The sequence below is a fragment of the Nelumbo lutea genome, chromosome 4, assembly GCF_056320005.1.
Source record: "Nelumbo lutea isolate HS-2025 chromosome 4, American lotus-T2T, whole genome shotgun sequence".
Taxonomy (NCBI): Eukaryota; Viridiplantae; Streptophyta; class Magnoliopsida; order Proteales; family Nelumbonaceae; genus Nelumbo; species Nelumbo lutea.
This window is the reverse complement of record NC_142687.1, coordinates 30,654,986-30,678,241: the sequence shown is the minus strand read 5'-3', so window position 1 is coordinate 30,678,241 and position 23,256 is coordinate 30,654,986. Positions and strand designations below refer to the sequence as shown.

Here is a 23,256-nt window from a genome sequence, read left to right as displayed (position 1 = left end):
TAGCTAACCTCGAGATTTATCATATAAGGTGAGGATGAAGCTTCATTGATTGTTGGGCATAGCAGAGGATCAATTGAGGTTTTCGAAATATTTTAGTTATATATGAGCAATCTCATTATTTCAAAACGAAGGGAACCATGTACAAATAGATGGTTAATGAAGGGAACCCTCGTCTAAATCCGTGGCTAATGATGGGAAGAATGCCCTTATGCTATGCTCTTATGCATTTATTTGGAGACGTTTGCATTCTTGAATGAATTAAACTAAGAACGAAGTAAACTATGAAGAAAAAAAATCTTCAAAGAGAAGCTTGGACATACAAAGGCGAAAGATCATTCGTTGGGGGAAAAGATGTCAACTACATGCCATAAATGGCAATCTGCAAAAACTGTCAAGAAGAAGCATGAGCTTCATCTCTAAATACTACAATATCAAGCATAGGTGGGAAGAAAAGTGAGAGAAACACAAATGGAGAAGACCACAAGATAAAAACTATAATAATTTAAAAAGAGCTAAATAATTATTAATCTTATCAAGATAAGCATGTCTCTACTTTGAAATTGGGCGGTTCATCTTAACATGTCTTTCTAAAGCAGTTAATAGAATTAGCACTTTTCCTGATTAAAATATTTGGAAACAATCCTTTTTTAAACGAAGGAAGCATCTTGGATGTGTATAAGGGTCAAGCCCATATAACTTGCCACCTGTCCCCATATTTCAAAGATCAGAATTCCAAACCCCAATTGGTTAAGTCCAAAGAAAAAACATTGGCTACAAATCAGCATTTCTATGAGGTGGAGAATACAAGATCACTTATTACCAGAGTGAGAGTGTAGGGATGCAATTTTTATTTTTTTGGTAAAATACAAAAATCTGTCTTGAAGTTGAAGTTTCTGACAATTATAAAAACCTCTACTCTAGTTTTATTTTAGCAAAAATCTCTCCAGAACTTTTAAAGATCTCGACAAAAACCGGAACAACGTGAAATCCTTCCTTCGATCTCCCCCAATGGTTTTTCTCGTTGATTTCTTCTTCTTCTTCTTTCTTTCAAGTTTCAGATTCAGATGCAGAGGAGGCCATTAAAACATTACTTCGTTCTTTTCTTCAATCCCTCCAATTGCGAATTCCAAATCCTCAAGAACTGAAGCAAGGTAGTCTTCGGTTTTCAAATCTTTTGTCTTGATTTTCTTAATAGGTTTTCAGATTTGCATATGTTATCAGAAATTTAATTCTCTATTCATCGGAAATAGTAATATGCATTCTTACATATTTTATTGTTTTGGACAAAGATAGCAATACCGAAATCAAGAGACAGATTAATCAGACCGAACCTGGCAGCATAATTGTTTGTTCGTCGCCGATTAGCTGCGGACCCACTCGATATGGAACAAGGGGGGAGGCTGTTCGGTTCTCTGCAAGAATCAGCAATGGCGATGGACGGGTCTTGTCTGGCTCCCTTTAAGATTGTTGTTTGGAAAGAATTGTTGTTCGTTTTGTTGAACATCTTTTTCTCATGCATTTGGTGCACTTTTGCAGATTTGGCTGGGAACCTACCCCACTGCAGAAATGGCTGCTAGGGCTCATGACGTCGCTGCATTGGCTCGAGGTCCGCCTGTCTCAACTTCGCTAATTCCACGTGGCGTTTGCTTGTTCCCGTCTCCGTCGATGCCAAGTACATTCAGAAGGCTGCAATGGAGGCTGCGGAGGCATTCCGACCTCAGGAGTCGGATGCGATGTCGTCCGCTGATGATGCAAAGCCGGAGAATGCAACGGCAACGTCGTCGGAAAACGTTTTGTACATGGACGAGGAAGCAATTTTCGGGATGTCGGGATTCAGTTGCTCCAACTTAATCGACTCGATGGAAGAGAGGGGGACAGTGGGGACGGAGAAGAAGAAAAAGAAATCAACGAGAAAAACCAGTGAGGGAGATCGAGGGAAGGATTTCATGTTGTTGAAATATTTTATTGCTTTTCTAACTATTAATCTGGGGCAATTTCATATTTTATCAATTTTCTGTCTGAATTAGTGACGGAAGGGAGAACGTTGTCGAGATCTTTAAAAGTTTAAGAGAGATTTTTACTAAATTAAAAATAAAAGAGAGATTTTTATGATTGTTAAAAACTTTAGGAGAGATTTTTGTATTTTATCCTTTTTTTTTTATACTACTTCGAACTCTGGCCTTCAGAGCAGAGCTATTAAAATTTTGACAAAAGACCACTCTGAGTCTGAACCCACACCCAAGAAGACTATAGTTGGCCACATCATGTACTTGTACGCCTCTTGGGCCTTTTGTTTTTTATCATTATTATTATTTTTTTTTTGGCAAAAAAAAAAGAGAAGCAGTCTCATAGTTGATGATCATTTGACCTTTGCAAGCAGTATATGAGCAGTTTTGTTATAACTTCTATTTACATTAACAAAAAGATATATTAACAAAAAAAGAGGCGAGTGTCATGAGTTTTGCCCATAACAATCTCTAAAACAACTGAATTCAATTGCAGATTGGGAATATTTTTCATTCCCGTACATGTATTTTAAATTCATGGACTATACTAAAGAAAATCCTCTGGTTGGAACTGTGTTTGAATTATACTAATGGAGTTGCTGTCATGCCACCATTCAACCTGCCACAATGTTCAGAAAAAAAAATGATGGATTAAAAAAAAGGTACAAAACAATATTAAAGGGGCAAACTTTGTTGAGACAAATAATTTTTTTTTCATAAAATAAAAGTTATAATGAATGAAAAACCAAATCTTAATGTTTATGATGTTGATTTTCAAGAAACGAAAGAAGGTGATCAGAATGAAAATTGGCTGGATGGCAAGGATGAAGACTTAGGGAATGAAGAAATTGGTGAAGAGGAGGACGATATGGAGGAAGATTGGATGGAGCCACTCAGAATGAGACTGGAATCAAATGAAGAAATGAAGGTAAAGAAAATCCAGCATGGGAAAGATTATGGGAATGATTATGATCTTCTTGGATGGGACAATATGGGTCCAAACAATTCTGAGGTGAACAATGAAACTACTAGAACGTCAGGGGTGCTAGTAGAACAACAAAGAGGGGCATGCTCGGGGTTAAAATTTCTTGAGCAGTCGTTGTGTATAGGAGTGAGCAAAAAAAACTGAAAATCGAACCGACCGAAAAAATCGACTGAAACTGAACCAAAAAATTAGTTAACTGAACCGATCAGTTCAGTTTCGGTTCGATGTTTTCAAAAAACCGACAATTTCAGTTCGGTTTTGGTTAACCATTTAAAAAAACAGGCGGTTAATCAAACCGACCAATATATATAGTAATATATTTTATATAGTATTATATATTATATTATATTATATATTTTTTAAATCTAATGTTCAGACCGTTGAACTGAGAGTATGAGACTTTCAGGTTTGCTAGTCTGGCAGACTGGCAACCAGACTAGCAAATAGTTTGACAGTCTGAATCATCTGACACCTGTCGCGCATCCCTTTCTTCCCCTCTCTCTCTCTCTCGCCCCTCAGTCTCGCTCTGAGCTCTCTCTCTCTCTCTCGCCTCTCAGTCTCACTCTGAGCTCTCTCTCTCTCTCTTGCCTCTCAATCTCTATCTAAGCTCTCTCTCGCCTCTCAGTCTCTCTCTCTGAGCTCTCTCTCTTGCCTCTCAGATTCTCTCTCCGAGCTCTCTCTTTCTTACCTCTCAGACTCTCTCTCTCTCTCTCTCTCACTTTCACTCTTTCAGACTCTCACAAGTCTCACTCTCCCAGTTTTGGGTTCTGGCCTTTGGTGCTCTGCCCTCTGACCGATTCATTGATGGCCTTTGACGCGATCTCTCCTGCTTCAGCGGCACTGGAGACTCGGCTGCGGGTTAAAGGCTCTACTACATCTTGGGGACACTAACGAAGTGGTGATCTCAATTCTCTTCAACTGTGTTTTTCCTTTTTCTTTTTTAATTTAAAGGGCATAAAAAACCAAAAAACTGAACCACGATTAACCGGTTGCACCGGTTTGATTAAACGTAAAAACCGAATATATCGGTTCGGTCCAGAAAAATACCCCAGGGTTCGCGTAAGCGAACCATGAACACCCCGTTGTGTAAACGTTGGACTTTTTTTTTTTTTTTTTTTTTTTTTTTTTTTACTTTGGGCATTCCTTGAAGAAATAAAACACTAGGTGATGAGATGGATTATTGGGTTTACTCAGGTGAAATCCTTGGGGATTCTAAGGGTGAGATACAAGACAGGCACCCCCATTGAAGGAGGCAAGATTGCTGATTTTGGACCAGTTGATCTCTTCTTTGGTGCTCGTCACATTTCCGACTCTGGACCAGCCGGTGAATGTGATGCCACCACCCAGCAGTCACAATTACACTATACCGACAAAGATAATTCTGACCTCAATAAAGAGAAATTGGATGTGGTCTATCACAACCAATTAAGCTATATGTTGTACTTTTAACGCAATTGTTCGGTCGGAGAATATGACCCACCATCGATCGTTTGAGATTTGACCCTGTGACTATCATTTATCTGATATCCCCACAAGTGATGGTTTCTCATAGTCTGAGCTGGACGATCACAAGAGTCTCCTAATAAACGAGGTATTTGGCTAGAAGACAGCACAATGGGGTGGATGGTCGAGGTGTTGACGAAACATTTTATGCGAGTGTGGTAGATAAGGAAAATTAAATGATACGTGAAGGGCATTTTTAAATGACACGATTTGAAGTTTATAGAGTAGTAATCTGTAATTTTCCTCTTTAACGATGGAGATGGCTAAACAGAATAAAATGAGGAAACTGAATTCATAGTTAGGGTAAGGCTTGGGTAAAGATGTTGGTGATGAAATTTTACAAGTGGCATATTCATAGCAGTTCTAATCTGCATGTAGCCAGCCCTTAATTTGGCCACGCTGATAGACAAAAGCTTGCGGGTGATCCAATCATATGTGAATGTTCCAGAGATCTCTACCACTCTTATCTATGAAGCCTGATGTTATGAATCGATCCCCTAGTTTTTCTTCCTCTAGGGACCTGGAGATGATCCCATCACTACCCAATTTATCATTCTCAAACTCTGCCCTTTCAATCAAGTGTTCCACCAAATGCTTTGTGGATGTGCACATGAGGTGATCGATGAAATGAGGGTATTTCAGTAAATGAATTCAAAAGGACGTTGCGGGTTGCGGCCACCCCAACTCTTACTCCCCTTTGCCTCCGTTGCGGACAGATGTTAAAGACTTCACAAGTAGATGATGTTGAAGATAGATTACACACCGACTTGGAGAAGGAGGGCAGAGAGACACACACACAGTAACAAAGACAGAGAGAAGGAAGTGATCTAGCCATGATGGAAGAAGGGAAGTTGGAGCTTATTCTGGTTCCTTTGGGTGTGTTGGTGATGGCGATCTATAATGGGTGGCTTCTGATGACTATCCTGCGTACCCCAGCACGAACCGTCATAGGCCTAAACGCAGACAGCAGGGAACAATGGGTCTCTTCCATGATGTCTGTGAGTCTTCCCTCTCTTCTTTTCTTGTTTTTTGGTTTTATGTTTATTGGGTTTAAATGTTCTAAGTTTTAAGCTCAATCATGTTTTCTAATTTCTAGGTTCATCTAGTCTTTTGCTTTTTGTATGTGGAAGGAGAGAGTTAGAACAGACTAACTTAAAATCCTTGCATGTAAAGAAAGGAGAGAAAATTTCGCTGAATTGACACTCTTTGAACCCAATTAGATTGTTTCTTAGACCATAGGAAAGAAAATAACTTCTCTCTGGAACTGAAGTGAAGTGTTAGTAATACACTAATACCATGTTGCCTAATAAGGGAGGTTTTATAATGATCAAAGTGTGGTGGATTTTCGATCCTCCCAACTTAAGGACATAATCTAAAGTGAACAAGCACAAGCCAGCACAACTCAGGTTCTGCCTGGGCCTGTGTGGGTTGCCTGGGTTTCAAGGTCTTCTTGTTCATGTTATGCACCTCTGTAAATGGAATAAAAGAAAAGCACACACAAATTCTCATTGATAGTACATGCATGTCATCTCATTTCACAAATAAGATAGTTATAGTGTTATATATTTACACAATGCATAAATACTCGATGTATATATTATATGGATTATGGAGTAAATATTTATACAAAGTTAGGTGGGCTCAGGAAACAGAGGTCTCAACTCTCAACTGAATTCCAGCCTCAATTGAGAAATCATGTTTCCTTGCAGAGAGAGAGAGAGAGAGAGAGAGAGAGAGAGAGAGAGGTGAAGCACTGTTGCAGCTTAGTTAAGAGAATGTAATGAACATGACTGTTACTGGAGAGTAGAGACATCTTTTAACTCTGGAACATGTAAATAAAATCGACAGCCATGGCACGTTTATCTGATACTCTTCTGCAACTTTATCAGGATCCACTAAGGAACGGCGTTTTGGCAGTTCAAACAATACGTAACAACATAATGGCATCTACAGTACTGGCAACGACTGCGATCACTCTCACTTCAATCATCGGTGTGTTTGTGAGCAGCAACGCAAACCCATCCACTTCAGCAACAGAGTTGGTTTATGTTAGCCAGACACAGCGCATCTCTTGGATCAAGTACTTTGCTATCTCCCTCTGCTTCTTTGTTGCTTTCCTCTGCAATGTGCAGTCTATCAGATACTATTCCCATGTCAGCATATTGGTTACATTGCCTACATTGAAGGACAGAAGAGAATCAATCGAATACGTCGCGAGAAGCTTTAACCGGGGAAGCTACTTCTGGTCTCTTGGATTGCGCACTTTCTACATGTCTTTCCCTTTCTTGCTCTGGTTTTTTGGGGTCATACCCATGTTCGTTTGTTGCTGCATAATTCCTTGTACACAATATTTCCTGGATACAACCACCAGAGTTACAAGGAACCTTCATAGTTCCAGTTTTAGAGAGGTGACCGTGAAAATGGATGTTAATGAATCAGCCAGCAGCCAACCTTTAATTTTGTCCAGAAATTAGCATATTGTTCATTAGTTGGGTCTTCTTAGACCATATAAATTTCAATGTTTTAAATGTTGCTTCATTATTGTTCTCTCCTAGTTCCTTTTTCTAGTAAGAAACTAACAACACAGTTAGTCTCCGGTTGAATAGGTCCCATATAAATCAGCATAGTTAGATGGGTTTTGTCAGCTTTAGCATTCTTCTTCTTCCAAGGTCCAAGCTAGGGCTATTGGCCATCGAAATAAATGGAGCATATTAGATGGTTAATCTTCTGGGGATGCTAATTTTTGGCCAAATTCTAAAGAAAACATGAGATAATGGAAAGTGTTTGGGGGCAAGGTCCATTTAGAGGTCTTCTGCCATTAAGACCCACCATTTATTTAGAGCTTCAGTTGAATATAAATTCAATCAGGGTTGAAAAAGAATATTGCCCTATTCGTGCTAACTTTGAGATGTTCCTTCAAGGTTATAGCTTATAGGTAAACTCATGCTGGGTAAGAAATTTTGGTCTCATTCACCAAGTAATTTATGTTTGAGTGAGAATTGCACTTCTCAAAGCCAAAGGAACAGAGTTCCTGTATACCGAGAACGGCGAGAAGAGAAGATATTTGTAGGATCTACAGCTCCAACTGTGATCTGTGCGGCCTAATTTTTAACTTTTGAATCGATCCATGGGTAGGGATGGCAATTTCTATATTGATGGGCTGGTTTTTAATTTATGTTAGTTTAATGATTTTGGGGCAGCGACGGGTTTTGGGATTTTAAACTCATACGCCCATACGGGTGACAAATGAGACATAATGGATCGGATCATTGTTTTAAAAAACTTAGAACTTTTGAGGCATGAGACATAAGCTTCACAACTTTGAATGAGGTTTAAGCATCATACTTCAGGGGTGAAGTGTAGCTTGAGGTGCAAAAAGGGATAAGCCTTGTATCAATCACTACTTAGTGATTTAATGTAAAAAAAAATATGTATTTTATGCATTTTTATAGTTTAAAATATATCAAAAAACCACTTCAACAATTATGGGCTAAATGAATAGAGTAAAAATGAAAAACCAGTAAATCAAGTTTTATTAGTTTCTCCTAAAGCCGGTTTGGTTTATAGTCGGATTTGGAATTGAAATGGTCTATTGCTTTCATCGGTTTGGTTTAGACTAGACCTGTTCATGAGCTGGGTAGATCGATGGGCTGGCTCAGCCCAACCCATCCTAAGTTAGGCTTGGACAAAATTTTAAGCCCATGGGCTCGGGCTTGGGTTTTAAAAGTTGGGCCTGACTATTTTTCGGGCTAGGCTCAGGCTCTCCCAAATAAGCCCGGCCCGAGCCCGACCCAATATTAAATATATAATAGAAATATGATATATGTCTTAATAATATATTATACAATGGTAAAATTAGTAGCAAAAAATAGTATATATTTTAAATGTATAAGATATTATATAATATACAATTAATATATTATAAAATACATCTCAAAGTCGGGCTTCAAGGTTGGGCATCGGATTTTATATAGGGCCGGGCTCGGGCTCAAGATCTAGGTTTTGATGGTTGGGCTCATGCCTGGTGATTTTCTGTTTAGACTAGAGTCGGAATCGGAATCAGAATTAGTTGGAATGGATTTTCAATCACAGGGGAGGGGGAGGGAATATTCCCTCAAAATGGGGGAATGCCATTCCACCACTAGGGGTGGGAATGGGATTCCAATTCCACCCAACTAAACAGTTGTAATTGGAATGGACCATTCTAATTCCAATTCTAGATCACTATTCCCGCAAAGCAAACAGGCATTTAGTGTTTTAGGAGAGTTTAATGTAAAAAAGGTCAATCAAGTTTTAGTTTCTCTTGGATAATTGAGATTATTTTTTTTCTTATTAGTATAAATCTAATATCTCAAGTTTGTAATTTTTCTCAAATCTTTTCCTATGGATTTTCTTTCTTGCTTTTTATTGATTTTTTTTTGGCATAGATCAAATGAACTAAGTTGTTTCCTTTCTTCTAAATTATTGGATAAACTTTTAATATCAATTATATGGATGATTCTTTATATGTTTCCTTTCTTCTAAATTGGTTATTTGAATAATTTGAGAACTTTGCATTTTGAAACATGATATGTAAAATGTTAATAGTTGTTAGTTGATTAGTTTCGTACCTGGACAATGAAACTTATTGCTTATAAACTTCCATTTTATGGATGCTTGAACTTTCTATCATTCTAATTTAGTATATTATGTGTTATTTTTATCAATTTATATGCTCTAAATATTATTATTATTTTTTAACTTTGAAGCTTATGCCTCATGGCTTTTTGGGCCATTATGCCTCAACAATGCCTTTGGCCTTTTAAAACCTTGGATTAAATCGGACTTGGCCCATTTGTAATGGATTTATATTTGACTAGTTTAGATTAAACCAATATCCGGTCCATTGATAGAAGATAAGAGTACATATATTAATGAACCAGGTTTGGGTTGGACCCAATATATATTAAAACCAATTTGAACTGATTGGACAGTCTAGACATTGAAATGGACTAGTCTTGAATGTTCCAAAGTATTCATTGGATTATATTGGACTTGGTCCATCTGTAATAGACTCATATTGGACCAAGTCGGGTTAAACCAATATCTAGTCCATTGACAGCTCTACCTATAACCCATAATACTGATATTGGACAATGGATATTATGAACTATGTATTGAATTTAATATCCATATACAATACCCAATATGTCCACCTTTTTTAGTTACAATTTCGGCTATTGTGTCTACATGTGCCTTGTCACTCTAATGGCTGACGAAGAAGTCCTCATAAAGCTATTAAAGCTACTAACCCCGAAGGTGTCAAAGTGAAGGCTACAGAAGATGATTATCTTCGTTTAGAACTGATGTAACAGTTTCTGGTCACATACCATTTTTTGTGATGTATAAATTTTTTTGGCTAAGTACCCCGTTATTTGACACGGTGGTGACGTGCCTTGGTGATGAGCTACTTGGTGGCGAACTCCCTAGTGGAGAACTGCCTGGTGGCGAGCTCCCTGGTGGAGAGCTACTTGATGACAAACTGCTTGGTGGGAAACTCCCTAGTGGAGAACTGCTCGGTGGCGAGCTGCCTGGTGGCGAGCTCCCTGGTGCCGAGCTACCTAGTGGCGAGCTACCTGGTGGCGAGCTGCCTAGTGGCGAGCTGCCTAGTGACGAGTTCCCTGGTGGCGAGCTCCCTACTCCTAGGCGGCCTGTGACTCATAGAATGGTGGAGCTCCCTGGTGCGGTGCAACCCGACTGCCCTCTACATGAGGTGATCTTCTTTCCTTTGTAGGCAGTGGGAGTTGAGAGACCTGCGAGAACTCCATCTCTTCCTCCTCTTTGTAGGTGGCGGGAGCTGAGGGACCTACGAGAACTGAATAAGAGGACCCGGGGGTATTTTCCCAGTGGGGACTCTCCGATGCCTAAGTTAGCATTCTGATTACAGAGAGCTTGGAGAGAAATGAGAGAGCTAGAGAGCAGGGGTTACCATCCTTTTTTCCCTTCTCTCCCCCTTTTTTTGGGGGTTGGAGTTCTTATATAGTGGTGTCTTGTCAAATCAGGCGTAACAGCCTTTGTCAAGTCAGGCGTAACCGCCTCTGTCTCTCTACCGCGGCCGTTACTGTCAGAGCTGAGGTGGTGGGTGCAGGCAGCTGCTGTAGAGTACGGCTCAGCCAATCAATTGACAGCTCTCAGGACTGCCAGGCACGACGCCGCCTAGCGAGAGATGTGGGCGCATGTCTCTGGATCTGTCAGGTACAGTTGTCAGGCAGGAGATCTTCCTGCGATACGCCGAGCTGCCTGTAAGTGCCGAGCTGCCCCTAAGTGGCAAGCTCTTCGTAAGACGCCAGGCTGCCTGTGGAGTGGCCAGTTGCCTATGCCGAGCTACTCGTAAGTGTCGAGCTGCCCCTAAGTGGTGAGCTCTTCATAAGACGCCAGGCTGACTGCGGAGTGGCCAACTGCCTATGCTGAGTTGCCCGAGGTGTACCGATCTACCTATGCCGAGTTGCCCGAGCTGCCCAGTCATCAAGAGGCTGCACTTGATTTGCATGAGGTGCCAGGTGTCACAATTTCACTGGAGGGCCAAATCCACCCTCATCATTTGCCCCCCATTCCCCAGCTGAGAGTAACTCAGCGAAGGGAGTAGATTTCTTCTTTTGGCCCGTAAGTTGACGAGCTAGTAAGTGCTGATCCAATTCTTTAGGCTTTGGGAGCTGCCTGTATGTGGTGAGCTGCCTGCCAATGGCGAACTGCTTGTAAGGTGAGGAGGACTCTGCCAGTTCAATAGTGTAGTCCTTAGGCTCTGGGGGCAACTTATAGTTCACATTTGCTGATTTTGCTCATGCTGAGGAAGCGGCTGGGTATTTAGCAATAGTGTGGCCCGTAGGTTTTGGGAGCGACTCGTAGTCCACTCTTCTTGACTTTGCCCATGCCGAAGAGACGACTGGGTCTTAAGCAGTAATGTGGCCCGTAGGCTTTGGGAGCGACTCGTAGTCCACTCTTCTTTGACTTTGCCTGTGCTGAAGAGGCGACTGGGTCTTAAGTAGTAATGTGGCCCGTAGGCTTTGGGAGCGACTCGTAGTCCACTCTTCTTTGACTTTGCCCGTGCCGAAGAGGCGACTGGGTCTTAAGTAGTAATGTGGCCCGTAGGCTTTGCCTGTGAGGTGCCGAACTGACCAGGCGCTGAGTTGCCTGCGAGGTGCCGAGCTACCTGCGAGGTGCCGAGCTGACTAGGTGCCGAACTACCAGTGAGGTGCCAAACCGACCAGGTGGGTGCCTTAGAGCTATGATTGCGCTGCATCAGCTTTGTAATGCCGGTCACCCACTCCTACAAGAAGCTACTAGGAGTTCGACCTTCGGGGGCAGCACTACTAACTTTAGGTCACCGGCTCACACGGGAGCCTTGGAAGGCTCGACCTGTAAGGGCGCCTATGTAGTCCGTTGGCCGCCAACTCCTGCGGAAGCCACGAATAGCTCATCTTTGTAGGGGGGACCTTGCGGAGAGGACTGATGAGGCTTTATCCGAATTGAAAGTAAAGTTACTTAGTCTGTTAGCTCCCTGCATAGTCTTTGAGTTCATAAAAAATGTAAACTATAGAGCGAGAACTTTAATTTCTAAAAAGTGAGGACTTAGCTTTCTGGGAGAAGATGACTTAGCTTTTGTAAGATGAGAACTTAGATTTTGTAGGATGAGAACTTAGCTTTCTGTAGCGTGTTCTCACAGACGGCGCCAATTGATGTAAGTGTTTCTGGTCACGTACCATTTTTTGTGATGTATAAATGTTTTTGGCTAAGTACCTCGTTATTTGATCCGGTGGTGACACGCCTTGGTGATGAGCTACTTGGTGGCGAACTCCCTGGGATGAGAACTTAGCTTTTGTAGGATAAGAACTTAGCTTTCTGTAGCGTGTTCTCATAGATGGCGCCAATTGATGTAACCGTTTCTGGTCATGTACCATTTTTTGTGATGTATAAATGTTTTTGGCTAAGTACCTCGTTATTTGACCCGGTGGTGACGTGCCTTGGTGATGAGCTACTTGGTGGCGAACTCCCTGGGATGAGAACTTAGCTTTTGTAGGATGAGAACTTAGCTTTCTGTAGCGTGTTCCCATAGACGGCGCCAATTGATGTAACCGTTTCTGGTCATGTACCATTTTTTGTGATGTATAAATGTTTTTGGCTAAGTACCTCGTTATTTGACCCGGTGGTGACGTGCCTTGGTGATGAGCTACTTGGTAGCGAACTCCCTGGTGGAGAACTGCTTGGTGGCGAGCTCCCTGGTGGAGAGCTACTTGGTGATGAACTGCTTGGTGGCAAACTCCCTGGTGGAGAACTGCTCGGTGGCGAGCACCCTGGTGGCGAATTGCTTGGTGGTGAGCTCCCTGGTGGTGAATTGCCTAGTGGCGAACTGCCTGGTGGCGAGCTACCTAGTGGCGAGCTACCTAGTGGCGAGATGCCTGGTGATGAGTTCCCTGGTGGCGAGCTCCCTACTCCTAGGCAGCCTGTGACTTAGAGAATGGTGGAGATCCCTGGTGAAGCACAACTCGACTGCCCTCTGCATGAGGTGATCTTTTTTCCTTTGTAGGCAATGAGAGTTGAGGGACCTGCGAGAACTCCATCTCTTCCTCCTCTTTGTAGGCGGCGGGAGCTGAGGGACTTGCGAGAACTGAATCAGAGGACCCGAGGGTATTTTCCCGACTGGGAATCTCCAATGCCTAAGTTAGCATTCTGATTACAGAGAGGTTGGAGAGAAATGAGAGAGTTAGAGAGTAGGGGTTACCATCCTTTTTTTCCTTCTCTCCCCCTTTTTTTTGGGGTCAGAGTCCTTATATAGTGGTGTCCTGTCAAAGCAGACGTAACAGCCTCTGTCAAGTCAGGCGTAACCGCCTCTGTCTCTCTTCCATGGCTGTTACTGTCAGAGCTGAGGTGGCGGGTGCAGGCGGTTGCTGTAGAGTACGGCTCTGCCAGTTAAGGGATAGCTCTCAGGATTGGCAGGCATGGCGCCGCCTAGCGAGAGACGTGGGCGTAGGTCTCCGGATCTGTCAGGTACAGTTGTCAGGCAGGAGATCTTCCTGCGATACGCCGAGCTGCCCCTAAGTGGCGAGCTGCCTGTAAGTGCCGAGCTGCCCCTAAGTGGCGAGCTCTTCGTAAGACACCAGGCTGCCTGCGGAGTGGCCAGCTGCCTATGCCGAGCTACCTGTAAGTGCCGAGCTTCTCCTAAGTGGTGAGCTCTTCATAAGACGCCAGGCTAACTGTAGAGTGGCCAGCTGCCTAGCTAACTGTAGAGTGGCCAGCTGCCTATGCCGAGCTGCCCTAGCTATACCGAGCTGCCTATGCTGAGCTGCCCGAGCTGTACCGATCTGCCTATACCGAGCTGCCCGAGCTGTCCAGTCGTCAAGAGGCTGTACTTAATTTGCATGAGGTGCCAGGTCTCACAATTTCACTGGAGGAACAAATCCGCCCTCATAAAAAACCATGGCAATGCAATCTCATCTTTTAGGTGTTTATTGATAGGCCTATCAAGATAGTAGTTTAAAACAAATGATCGTTTAAAGCCTGGAAATTAGAAAATCCCAGCAAGCTCTATCCATAACTTCACCAAAATTTTGTTCTTAGCCAGATTCGAAAGTAGCTTTGAAAGGGATCAGGCCTGGACAAAGGTCCTGGCTGTTTTAAGATGAACTCAGAGTGGTTGAAAGAGTAGACTCCAACAAGGATCTTGGCCCTTTTATTTATGGGCACCTAAATATAAGTAACTAGAATGAAGTGCGGAGTGAACTTCAACAAATTTGCATCAACATCAATCACCCCTACTATCTCATGGGGAATTTGAATGCTATTTGCAACTTTGATAAGAAGCAGGGAGGGAGAATAGTTAACAAAAAACAAATTCAATTATTTCAACAAATGACTGGGGATTGTGGACTTTAAGATTTGGGCTATATGGGTCCACCTTTCACATGGCCCAACCGTCGTCAAGATAGCTAGGTTAGTGTTGGAACATTTAGATAGAGCTCTTTGTTTGTCCTCTTGGATTCATGGCCGGGCTCGGGTTTGGTTTTTCCCAAAATTTGAATGGGCCCGGCCCAAAGCTCGAGTTTGATACAGTGTAAGTCAGGCCTGAAGTCCGACCTAACTGGAAGAAGTGACCACTGCCTAATTGCTCTCTATTATTTGCATACTAAAAAATTAAAATATACAGCCAGAAACATATCCGAATTAGTGTCACTTTGTTTTGGAAACAAAGAGTCCGGCCATGTAGACTAGTTGAGGGAGGGTGAAAAAAAAAAAATCGAGGTTCTTTCAAATCATTGCCTCCAAAAAAGCATTAAATGAAGGGCATAAACCGGATTAAACCGGATTAAAGATCAGAATGGGGAGTCCGGGAGTGGACTTCAAATGAAACTATCATTTCTAAAATGGTAAGGGATTTCTTTGTTGATTTGTTCACTTGTTCAAACCCTTAGATTATTAGTTAGTTTGATGCCTCACTTATACCAAACCATGTTATATAGTAGATTTTCCATTGGCCCTTTGAAAGGCCCCAAGCCTAGATAGTACATATGCACTCTTCTTTAAAGCAAGTTGGGAGACTATAGGCCTTGAATTTGGTGACGTTTGAACAAGTGAATGATTTAAGACTAATTGGGCTAACCAATGTTCCATACAAGGTTGTGATAAAGATCATTGCATATCGACTCATGCCCCAAGTTAAATCATTTGATATTTATTGATGATATCTTAATCTTTGGCAGGTGCTCAAGCAATGAATTTTCGTTAATCATCCATTCTTTTTAGCAATAATGTTCATCGAAGAAGGAGAGTTGATATAAGGAAAACTATTTGGGTGCTCCCAGGAAGAATCAACACATGGCATTATGTGATAGAAATTGCCAGAATAAATTAAAAAGTTGGAAACTACCTCTTGCTGGATGCCGCCCTCATACCCTTTTAACAACATGATGGTAAATCGCTTGTCAAAGTTATATTATTATATAGAAAAAATTTGCAAAAGATAAATTTTTTAATTAAAAGTTTATTAGAAAAAAATATCTATTTTAAGTAAATAAAATTTATGAATAATAATATATTTAATTTAATAAAATAAAACAATAAATAAATAATTATGGCCATTGGGCAATAGAGTGCAAGAGGGAGAGATGACTTTTGTTATTGTATTGTTTTATCTAGTCGAATAATTGTAAATAGTTAAATAATAATTGATTTAATTTTATAAATAAATAAATTTATAAAATAAATGAGATAAATAGACAACCAAGTGAGAGAGTAAATATATATAAATATATACACAATTCTATGTCTTATTTAATTAATTAATTTAGTGTTGTTAATGGGTCGGGCTAAACTACTGGGCTACCAAGCTCATGAATAGGCTTAGCCTGGTTCGTGGCCCAGCCTAGCCTAAGACTTGGCCCACAGACCAGCCCGGCTTGTGGCATGGCATGGGCCTATGTGGGCTCAAGATAAAATTAAATTTAATTTATGTTAAAATTTTCATTATTTTTTTAAAATTTTTTAAAAAACATGGCTTAGCTCGGTTCGTGGCCCGGCTTGGCCTAATACTTGGCCCATGAACCAGCTTGGCTCGTGGCATGACACGGCCTAGCGGGCTCGAGCCATATATTATATACAATAATTATATAATATATTATATAATTTTATTTTCAATTTTATTATATTATTTCATTTTATTATTGCATATATAAACAATTGTACACATCAAAATTCATATAAAATAAAATTTTAAGATTTTTTTTAATCTATGTTAAAATTTTCATTATTTTTTACAAAGTTTTTAAAAAATATGGCTTATCCCAATTCGTGGCCCAACCTAGCCTAAGACTTGGCCCATGGCATGGCACGAGCCCACGTAGGCTCCGACCATATATTATATACAATAATTATATAATATATAATTTTATTATATTATTTCATTTTATTATTGCATATATAAACAATTGTATGCACCAAAATTCATATAAAATAAAATTTTAAGATATTTTTATTTTTTATCTATTTTTTAATTTATGTTAATTTTTTCATTTTTTTTTCAAAATTTTTATAAAACATGGATTAGTTCTGTTCGTTGTTCAGCCTAAACTAAGTCTTGGCCTGCAGACTAGCCCAACCCGCTGCACGATATAGGCCTATATGGGCTTGAGGCCAGGGTTGTGCTAGGCCAATCCCCTAATGTATCCCAGGGAGGGAAGCACTGCCCGCACGGCATGACTCAACATGATCCGATTGTAAATAAAATGAGAGATAAAGATAATTTTTAATAAATATGAAAAATATAGAAATTTAGTAACATCATTGTAAATAGTTAGCTATGGCACCATTGTAAATAATTACATGTTTAGTATTAAATATGAAAGAAGAAAAGAAGAAGTTATGATTGTTTTTTCTTTTTATTCAATGAATCATTATGATTAATTAAATTTATAATGGTAACGGTTAAAAGTATGGAAAAGGAAAAAATATAAGGTTTCATTTAGGTTAAAATGCACCACAATTGGACCATATAACCTTTTGCTTTTAGGTTATAAATATAAAAATTAATATAAATGGTGTGAATTAATTTGCAAGAACCATCAACACTAAGCATTTTGATGATCCTGAAGTCACTGAAGCTTATTGCATCTTGCTCGTGACTTAAAAGGCCTCTTACATTCATTTAGAAGTACACACATATATAGAGGGTAATTAAAATCTTGTTGGACGTCCATGGGATGTTTCTTGGCGGCTTCACTATGTGGTTGTTGATAACTATATACATAGGGACCTTCTGCAAAGTTTTGATTGTTTCCTTGGTTTCCTATGTTCCTCAAACAAGCAATGGAGTAACTCATGTTATCTCAAAATTTGGTTGTAATTGTTCTAGGACTTTTACCTAGTCCTCTTCCTGATTTTCTCAGGCCCATATTGGGTGATGTTAAGTTGCAATGATAATGCCTATTGTCTCTTTCAAATAATAATAATAATAATAATAATAATAATAATAATAATAATAGTAATAATAATAATAAATGTGAGGAGCATAGGATTAGGGAGGGTTTTGCATTTTCATGTATGGAGAGAATTTGGATTTTAAAACTCCAATCTGCTGCAAGTTTTGGAGAAGGTATGGGGTGGAAGGTTTGGAGAGGCAAGAAGGGTCTATAATTTAGAAAACCCTCCCCCAACCTGCCTCATTGCTATCCCTGTCATGGGCCTTAGGCCCTACGAATTTAAATTGTTTTCAATTTTTTGCCTCCATGTCTACATGATGAATTTAAATGATTTTCTCAATTAGGGTTATAATTGGATTGGACTAGGGTCAGATTTAATAAAATCTGAATCCGATCCAATAATTGAAAACTTGCATTCGAATCCATTCCGAAATATGGTTAGACTTGAAGACCTCATATTCAAATTTAAATCCTAATAGACTTAGATTGAATTCAACTTTAATTTGATTTCGTTTTATTTTTTTTAACACAAAAAAAGTAAAAAAGCTAATTACTTTTTAACTTTTGTATACAATAAACTAATGTAAATATAACATATTAAAATTATTATATATAAATTCATATATAACATAATAAATAAAAATATATTTTCTTTATAATTTTCAATATAACTATATAAAATTTATATATTAAAATCACTAAATAGTATAATATCACCGGATTTGAATTTTAATGAGATCGAATTAAGTCAAATCTAAATATGACAAATTGCATAATCCTAATCCAATCCGACTATTCATCTAATGTAGACTACAAAATTCAATTAGATTCCATAAACATATTAGATACATAAACATAACCAAAACCCAAGATAATTGGGATTTTTTTTGGGATTTTTATGGTTCAGTCCAAGGTTCAAAGTATCAGCATGTATCGGCTGATAGATATCTTTCTGGGACCCCTCTGATACACCCCTATAGTGGGTGTATTGGGGGTTTGACTGGTTCAAGGGGTGGAGGAGCCCTAAACCGGTTTCAGAAAAAAAAATAAAAAAGTAAAAAAAAAATAATATCAATTCACTCGATATGCCCCTATTGGCATATCAGGCGTATCGATATTTTGAACCTTAGTTAAGTCCACCTCAGAATCGGTCAATTTTTTCCCGATGTATTTACAAAAATATACACGATTCCACTGCAAAATTCTGAATTCTATTACAAACTTACAACAATTCAAAATATCAAACACCCCTATACTAAAAATCAATATCCAGCCATGTATTAAATCAATTCCAAGTTAACACCTACGCCAACCGTAAAATGGGGATAAAAATTTTAAGAATGGGTTGAATAGTGATTGTCCCATATATTTATGCCAAGTTCCCCTTAAAAACACCATTCCCTGAATTTGACATTTTCCCCGTGATATTTACCTATTATGAATTTTGAGAGTGTGATAAAAAGTTAAAACCCCCAATCCCCTATTTGTTCTGCTAGAATAGATAATTGGGATTCGAACGTCGGATGGGGCCGCGGATTTTCGAGTATCTACTCTCGGGGTTACTGCTCCACCACCAAATGGTTAATGGATGCGGACGTCAACTGAGGTCATCAATTGAAGCTACTTTAGAGTTAATAAACTCACAATAATGTTGCAAGTTGCGTCATCTAAACATTCTTAGCTGTCCTTTTCGAAGTAATGCCTATATTGAGAATATCTTCCAATACAATTACAAGAAATATTTTCAATGCACGCTGAGATGTGCTTGTGGGGCGTGTTCTGTTGGGGCAGATGTGAACTCTTCCCACTTCTCCTTTTTCCTTCCACTGTTGAGCGCGCACAGATTTGTTAGGAGTTGGGACCGTCACGCAGAGAGAGAGAGAGAGAGAGTTAGAGCTGAATAAGCATGGAAGAAGGGCAACTGGACCTTATTTTGGTTCCGTTGGGTGTGTTGGTGATGGCGATCTATTACAGCTGGCTTCTGAGGATTATCCTGCGCAACCCAGAACGAACCGTCATAGGCCTAAACGCAGCAAGCAGGGAAAGATGGGTCTCTTCCATGATGTCTGTCAGTATTTCCTCTCTTCTCTCCCTCTCTTTCCTTTCTTATCCTGTTTCCCCCTCTCTTCCTCTGCTCTTTATTTTTTTATTTTTAAGAAAAAGTTTGTTGAAGATTTAATGCTTTGTACTTTTTTCTTAATTTTATCTCCTGAATTGTAATCCCGTTTTTCTTTAAATTGGGTTCATTTAGTCTCTGCTTTCATATGTTCGGGGATAGAGAATGTCGAGTATCATGTTCATGATTGATGGAGGGAAATGCTAGAGCTACGCCCAAGTGGTTATTACTGTAACTAAATTAATGCTGACGTAGCTTTAGCACAAGCGTTAATGGTCTGTGAAAACGAATCAGACAAAGTTTGGCATTTAATGTTCATAATAATTAGACTGGTTTCAATGTTTTTCTCTTTTATTTATTTGTACCACTCGAACTAATAGCGTTTCATATCTTATTTTATTTTATTTCTAAACAATTACTTAGTAGAGTTAGGTTGTGTTTTGATAAGCTTCAAGATTTGGGGGTTAAAAAGTGTTTTGGCTCCACATTATAGTGTTCTCAAAAGCAATTCTTGCTCAAAACATTTCTGTTTCCCACCACAGTCCAAAGCTCAAAATCAAAGGTTGTCCTCTGCAGTTTAACAAGTGCAATTTATTAGTACAACATTTTGGCTAATTAATCATTGTAACGGGGAAAATATTCTTATGGTGATAACTTGGGGTTGGGGCTAACGGGCTAGGAGAATAATCCGCCTCAACTCAGCCTCAATTCTAACTGTTGGGTCAGCTTAACGAAACCTGTCCCACCACTCTGCTCCATCAGGAAGCTTGTTTTCTGTCAAATTGTAAGTCTTTAAATCGGTGTTGCCACTTTAAACCACATCTTTGGTTTTCTCCAAACTCTGGAAAACGAGTGTAGGAAAGTCAGACTCTCATTGGTCAATTTTACATAGAATTGATCAATCTCAGTGACTTTCTTTCCTCCTCAGTCCAACCCACTGCCACCATAGGTAGTAAGCCTCGGACCCAAACAGCCAAACTTGGCTTTTGTCAACAAATAAATCTTTATAAATTGGTGTACCATGTAAATCTTGCTGGGTTCTGTTGTATTGCATTCATTGAGATTAACTGTGATTCATTGCACAACAGTAGGAAACCAAACTAGACTGTTTTTGATTATAATGATGTTCTAGAGGACACTCACGTTGGGCAATTGTCGTAGGATTCTAAAATATTTGGTGTTGAAGTGGTAAGAAATAATTAAGGGATTTAACAGAATTGCGAAAGCAGGATTCATTTAACCAACCTCATATACTTGGGAGGAGACTTAGATGATGATGATGATGATGATTGGGGTTGCCACTGCAAAACCTCTCTTCTGTATGATGTGCTATAGCTTTATAAGCAATGTAAAACCTTGAATCAACTAGCGAACTGCCAGTATTCAACTAGAAAATTAGTTGATCAATCTTATAGAAATTTTCTTGTAGATCGAACTGGGTATGGTGGGCAAAAATGAATTTCTGGGCTTGAACATATTCCAAGTCATCTAGCTGATTTAGTTTGTTCAGGTTATTGATTCACAGAAGACACCATTAACTGTGGAACCTGTAGCTTAATTGACAGAGATGCATGCTTGATATTCTGCTACAATTTTGTCAGGATCCCCTGAAGAATGGCGTTTTGGCAGTTCAAACAATACGAAACAACATCATGGCATCTACATTACTGGCAACAACTGCCATCACTCTCAGTTCCATCATTGGTGTTTTTGTGAGCAGCACAACAAATCCATCCATTTCGGCATCAGAACTGGTTTATGGCAAAAAATCACATCTCCTCTCTTCGATCAAGTATTTTTCCATTTTGCTCTGCTTCCTTGTTGCTTTCCTTTGCAATGTGCAGTCCATTAGATACTATTCCCATGTCAGTATATTGGTTACATTGCCTCCCTTGAAAGACAGAAGAGAATCAATTGCATATGTTGCGAGAAGCTTCAATAGGGGAAGCTATTTTTGGTCCCTTGGCTTACGAGCATTCTATGTGTCATTCCCTCTCTTCCTCTGGATTTTTGGGCCCATACCCATGTTTGTTTGTTGCTTCGTGATGTCTAGTACACTGTATTTCTTGGATACAACTACCATATTTACACGGAAGCTTCACACTTCTTCCTTCAAAGAGGTGAGAGAAGCAAATGACACTGAATCTGTTCCTCAAGCTTCCTAAAATCTGCTGAAAACTGTAACATTGTTCGCTTGTTAGTTGATCTTCACTTAGATAGTATTGTATACAAATAAAGGATTATGATGGTAAATTGTGTATTCTTTTTTCTAGTGCTTGTTACTAATCACATATAGTGCTTTATTCTAATCCTCTTCTTCCATAATTTTTTATCACTAATTTTCTCGTAGACTTATTCAACTATTCTACAAGAAATATGACCATAATCCCACATTAAATTATGTATATATATATATATATATTGGCATTTTTGTTATTTGGGTTATTATCTAAACTTCACTTTTCCCCATTTTTCTTAAACTTATCCCGACTTTTCAAAACCTCCAGAGACCCCCTTATAAGTATCTCTGAACTATCTGACAAATACTTATAGACCCCTGGAACTTAAAACCTCCTTAACTATTCAAATTTTCAACCAAGCCCACAATTCCAATTTTTCAGAAATAGCAGAGTGAAGTCTTCAGATTCTGAGATTCTGAGCAGAACAAGCTTAAACCACAATGACTTGGGTCTAAGAACTGAGCTGTAGAACATAAAGCCAGCGGATTAGAAGAAAGGAATTCAGTCATGCTAAGGGTTCCGGTGATTTCAATTTTATTCTTAGAAAAATTATGCTGGATGTTGGTCCAGTATTCTGCATTCCTCCGCTTCAGATGATGGAGAAAGAAAGGTTCCAGACTCCAGAGATTTGGATTTTGGAAACCTGTATCATTTGAATGTGCCTCCACTCAGCGATGGCATGGCAATGAAGAAGCATCTCATGGGTTTTTTACTTTCCTCTTTTTACCCTTTTGGTTTTGATGTTTCAACAAATTATGTGGATTTACATGAAATACCTGAGTAGATTAATTAGAAAGGATTCTATCAATAATTAACTTTACAGTAAACAATTATGTGGGGACTTAGAACAGTGTAAGTGTATAAAATTAACTTTTCGTTCCTTCTTGTTGAAGATTATCTCCAATTCTTCATTGGGAGTGAGATGGGAGACGCCAGCATCATCGAGATAGCCGACGGTTAGGTGTGTAGGTCTTCCAACCGGTTACGTTAGTTTTATTAGGAGCTTAAAGCTGTGCTTAGGAGGTTCTTGGACCAGCATGATCATGTGTCTTGGATGCTGTCTGCTTTCTCTTCGCCACCCTCTGCCATCTGGAATGGTGTTGGCGCCTACTCCGCTTTAGATTCGGCTTTGGCCACTTGACCTCTCCAGAATCAACAAGCGCACAACAATCTAAACCCGGTGCTGAAATTGTTCTTTTTTACATGGTTTCAAAATCAGACCGGACTGTACGGTTGGACCGGAAAATTGGAAACTGGTTAGGTGATTGGTTCTGTTTTACCTCAGAACCACTATTTCGTTAAAAACTGTTGATTTGGTCAGCAAACCACTGACCCGAGCAGTCGAGCCGTTTGAACTGTCCAATGGCTTTGGCTATTTTTTATTTTTTTATTTTTGTCAGAATGGACCATCCATTTGGTTCAATGGTTGGACCGTTTGACCCCAGAACCGGACCTCTGA

General features: G+C 39.6%; 2 protein-coding genes and 1 long non-coding RNA gene across 4 annotated transcripts; all 3 read left to right on the top strand.

Annotated features, from left to right (window-relative positions):
* The first annotated feature begins 805 nt into the window (after nucleotides 1–805).
* On the top strand, nucleotides 806–2,213 carry LOC148854950 (uncharacterized). The gene is made up of 3 exons (XR_016112287.1): nucleotides 806–1,151; nucleotides 1,290–1,441; nucleotides 1,537–2,213. It is a non-coding gene; the product is annotated as an uncharacterized LOC148854950 (long non-coding RNA).
* Nucleotides 2,214–3,513: 1,300 nt separating this feature from the next.
* Nucleotides 3,514–7,032, top strand: LOC148854949 (uncharacterized). Of its 2 annotated transcripts, none has more exons than XM_088982520.1 (3): nucleotides 3,514–3,889; nucleotides 4,186–5,488; nucleotides 6,384–7,032. In XM_088982520.1, the coding sequence occupies exons 2-3, from the start codon at nucleotides 5,471–5,473 to the stop codon at nucleotides 6,966–6,968; spliced, it is 603 nt and encodes a 200-aa protein (XP_088838646.1). In that variant the 5' UTR covers nucleotides 3,514–3,889; nucleotides 4,186–5,470; the 3' UTR covers nucleotides 6,969–7,032. The 2 variants fall into 2 exon arrangements, with proteins under 2 accessions (XP_088838646.1, XP_088838645.1); XM_088982519.1 differs by having other exon boundaries at nucleotides 4,186–5,492.
* Nucleotides 7,033–19,175: 12,143 nt separating this feature from the next.
* LOC148854948 (uncharacterized) lies at nucleotides 19,176–21,866 on the top strand. Its single transcript, XM_088941688.1, has 2 exons — nucleotides 19,176–19,509; nucleotides 21,159–21,866. Exons 1-2 carry the CDS (start codon nucleotides 19,348–19,350, stop codon nucleotides 21,720–21,722), a joined length of 726 nt encoding a protein of 241 aa, XP_088797814.1. The 5' UTR covers nucleotides 19,176–19,347; the 3' UTR covers nucleotides 21,723–21,866.
* Nucleotides 21,867–23,256: the final 1,390 nt, after the last annotated feature.

Coding starts and splice junctions, on each gene's coding strand:
- LOC148854949 (XM_088982519.1), top strand. CDS start 5,328: ATGATGGAAGAAGGGAAGTTGGAGCTTATTCTGGTTCCTTTGGGTGTG. Junction 5,493..6,383: donor GGGTCTCTTCCATGATGTCT/GTGAGTCTTCCC, acceptor CAACTTTATCAG/GATCCACTAAGGAACGGCGT.
- LOC148854948 (XM_088941688.1), top strand. CDS start 19,348: ATGGAAGAAGGGCAACTGGACCTTATTTTGGTTCCGTTGGGTGTGTTG. Junction 19,510..21,158: donor GGGTCTCTTCCATGATGTCT/GTCAGTATTTCC, acceptor CAATTTTGTCAG/GATCCCCTGAAGAATGGCGT.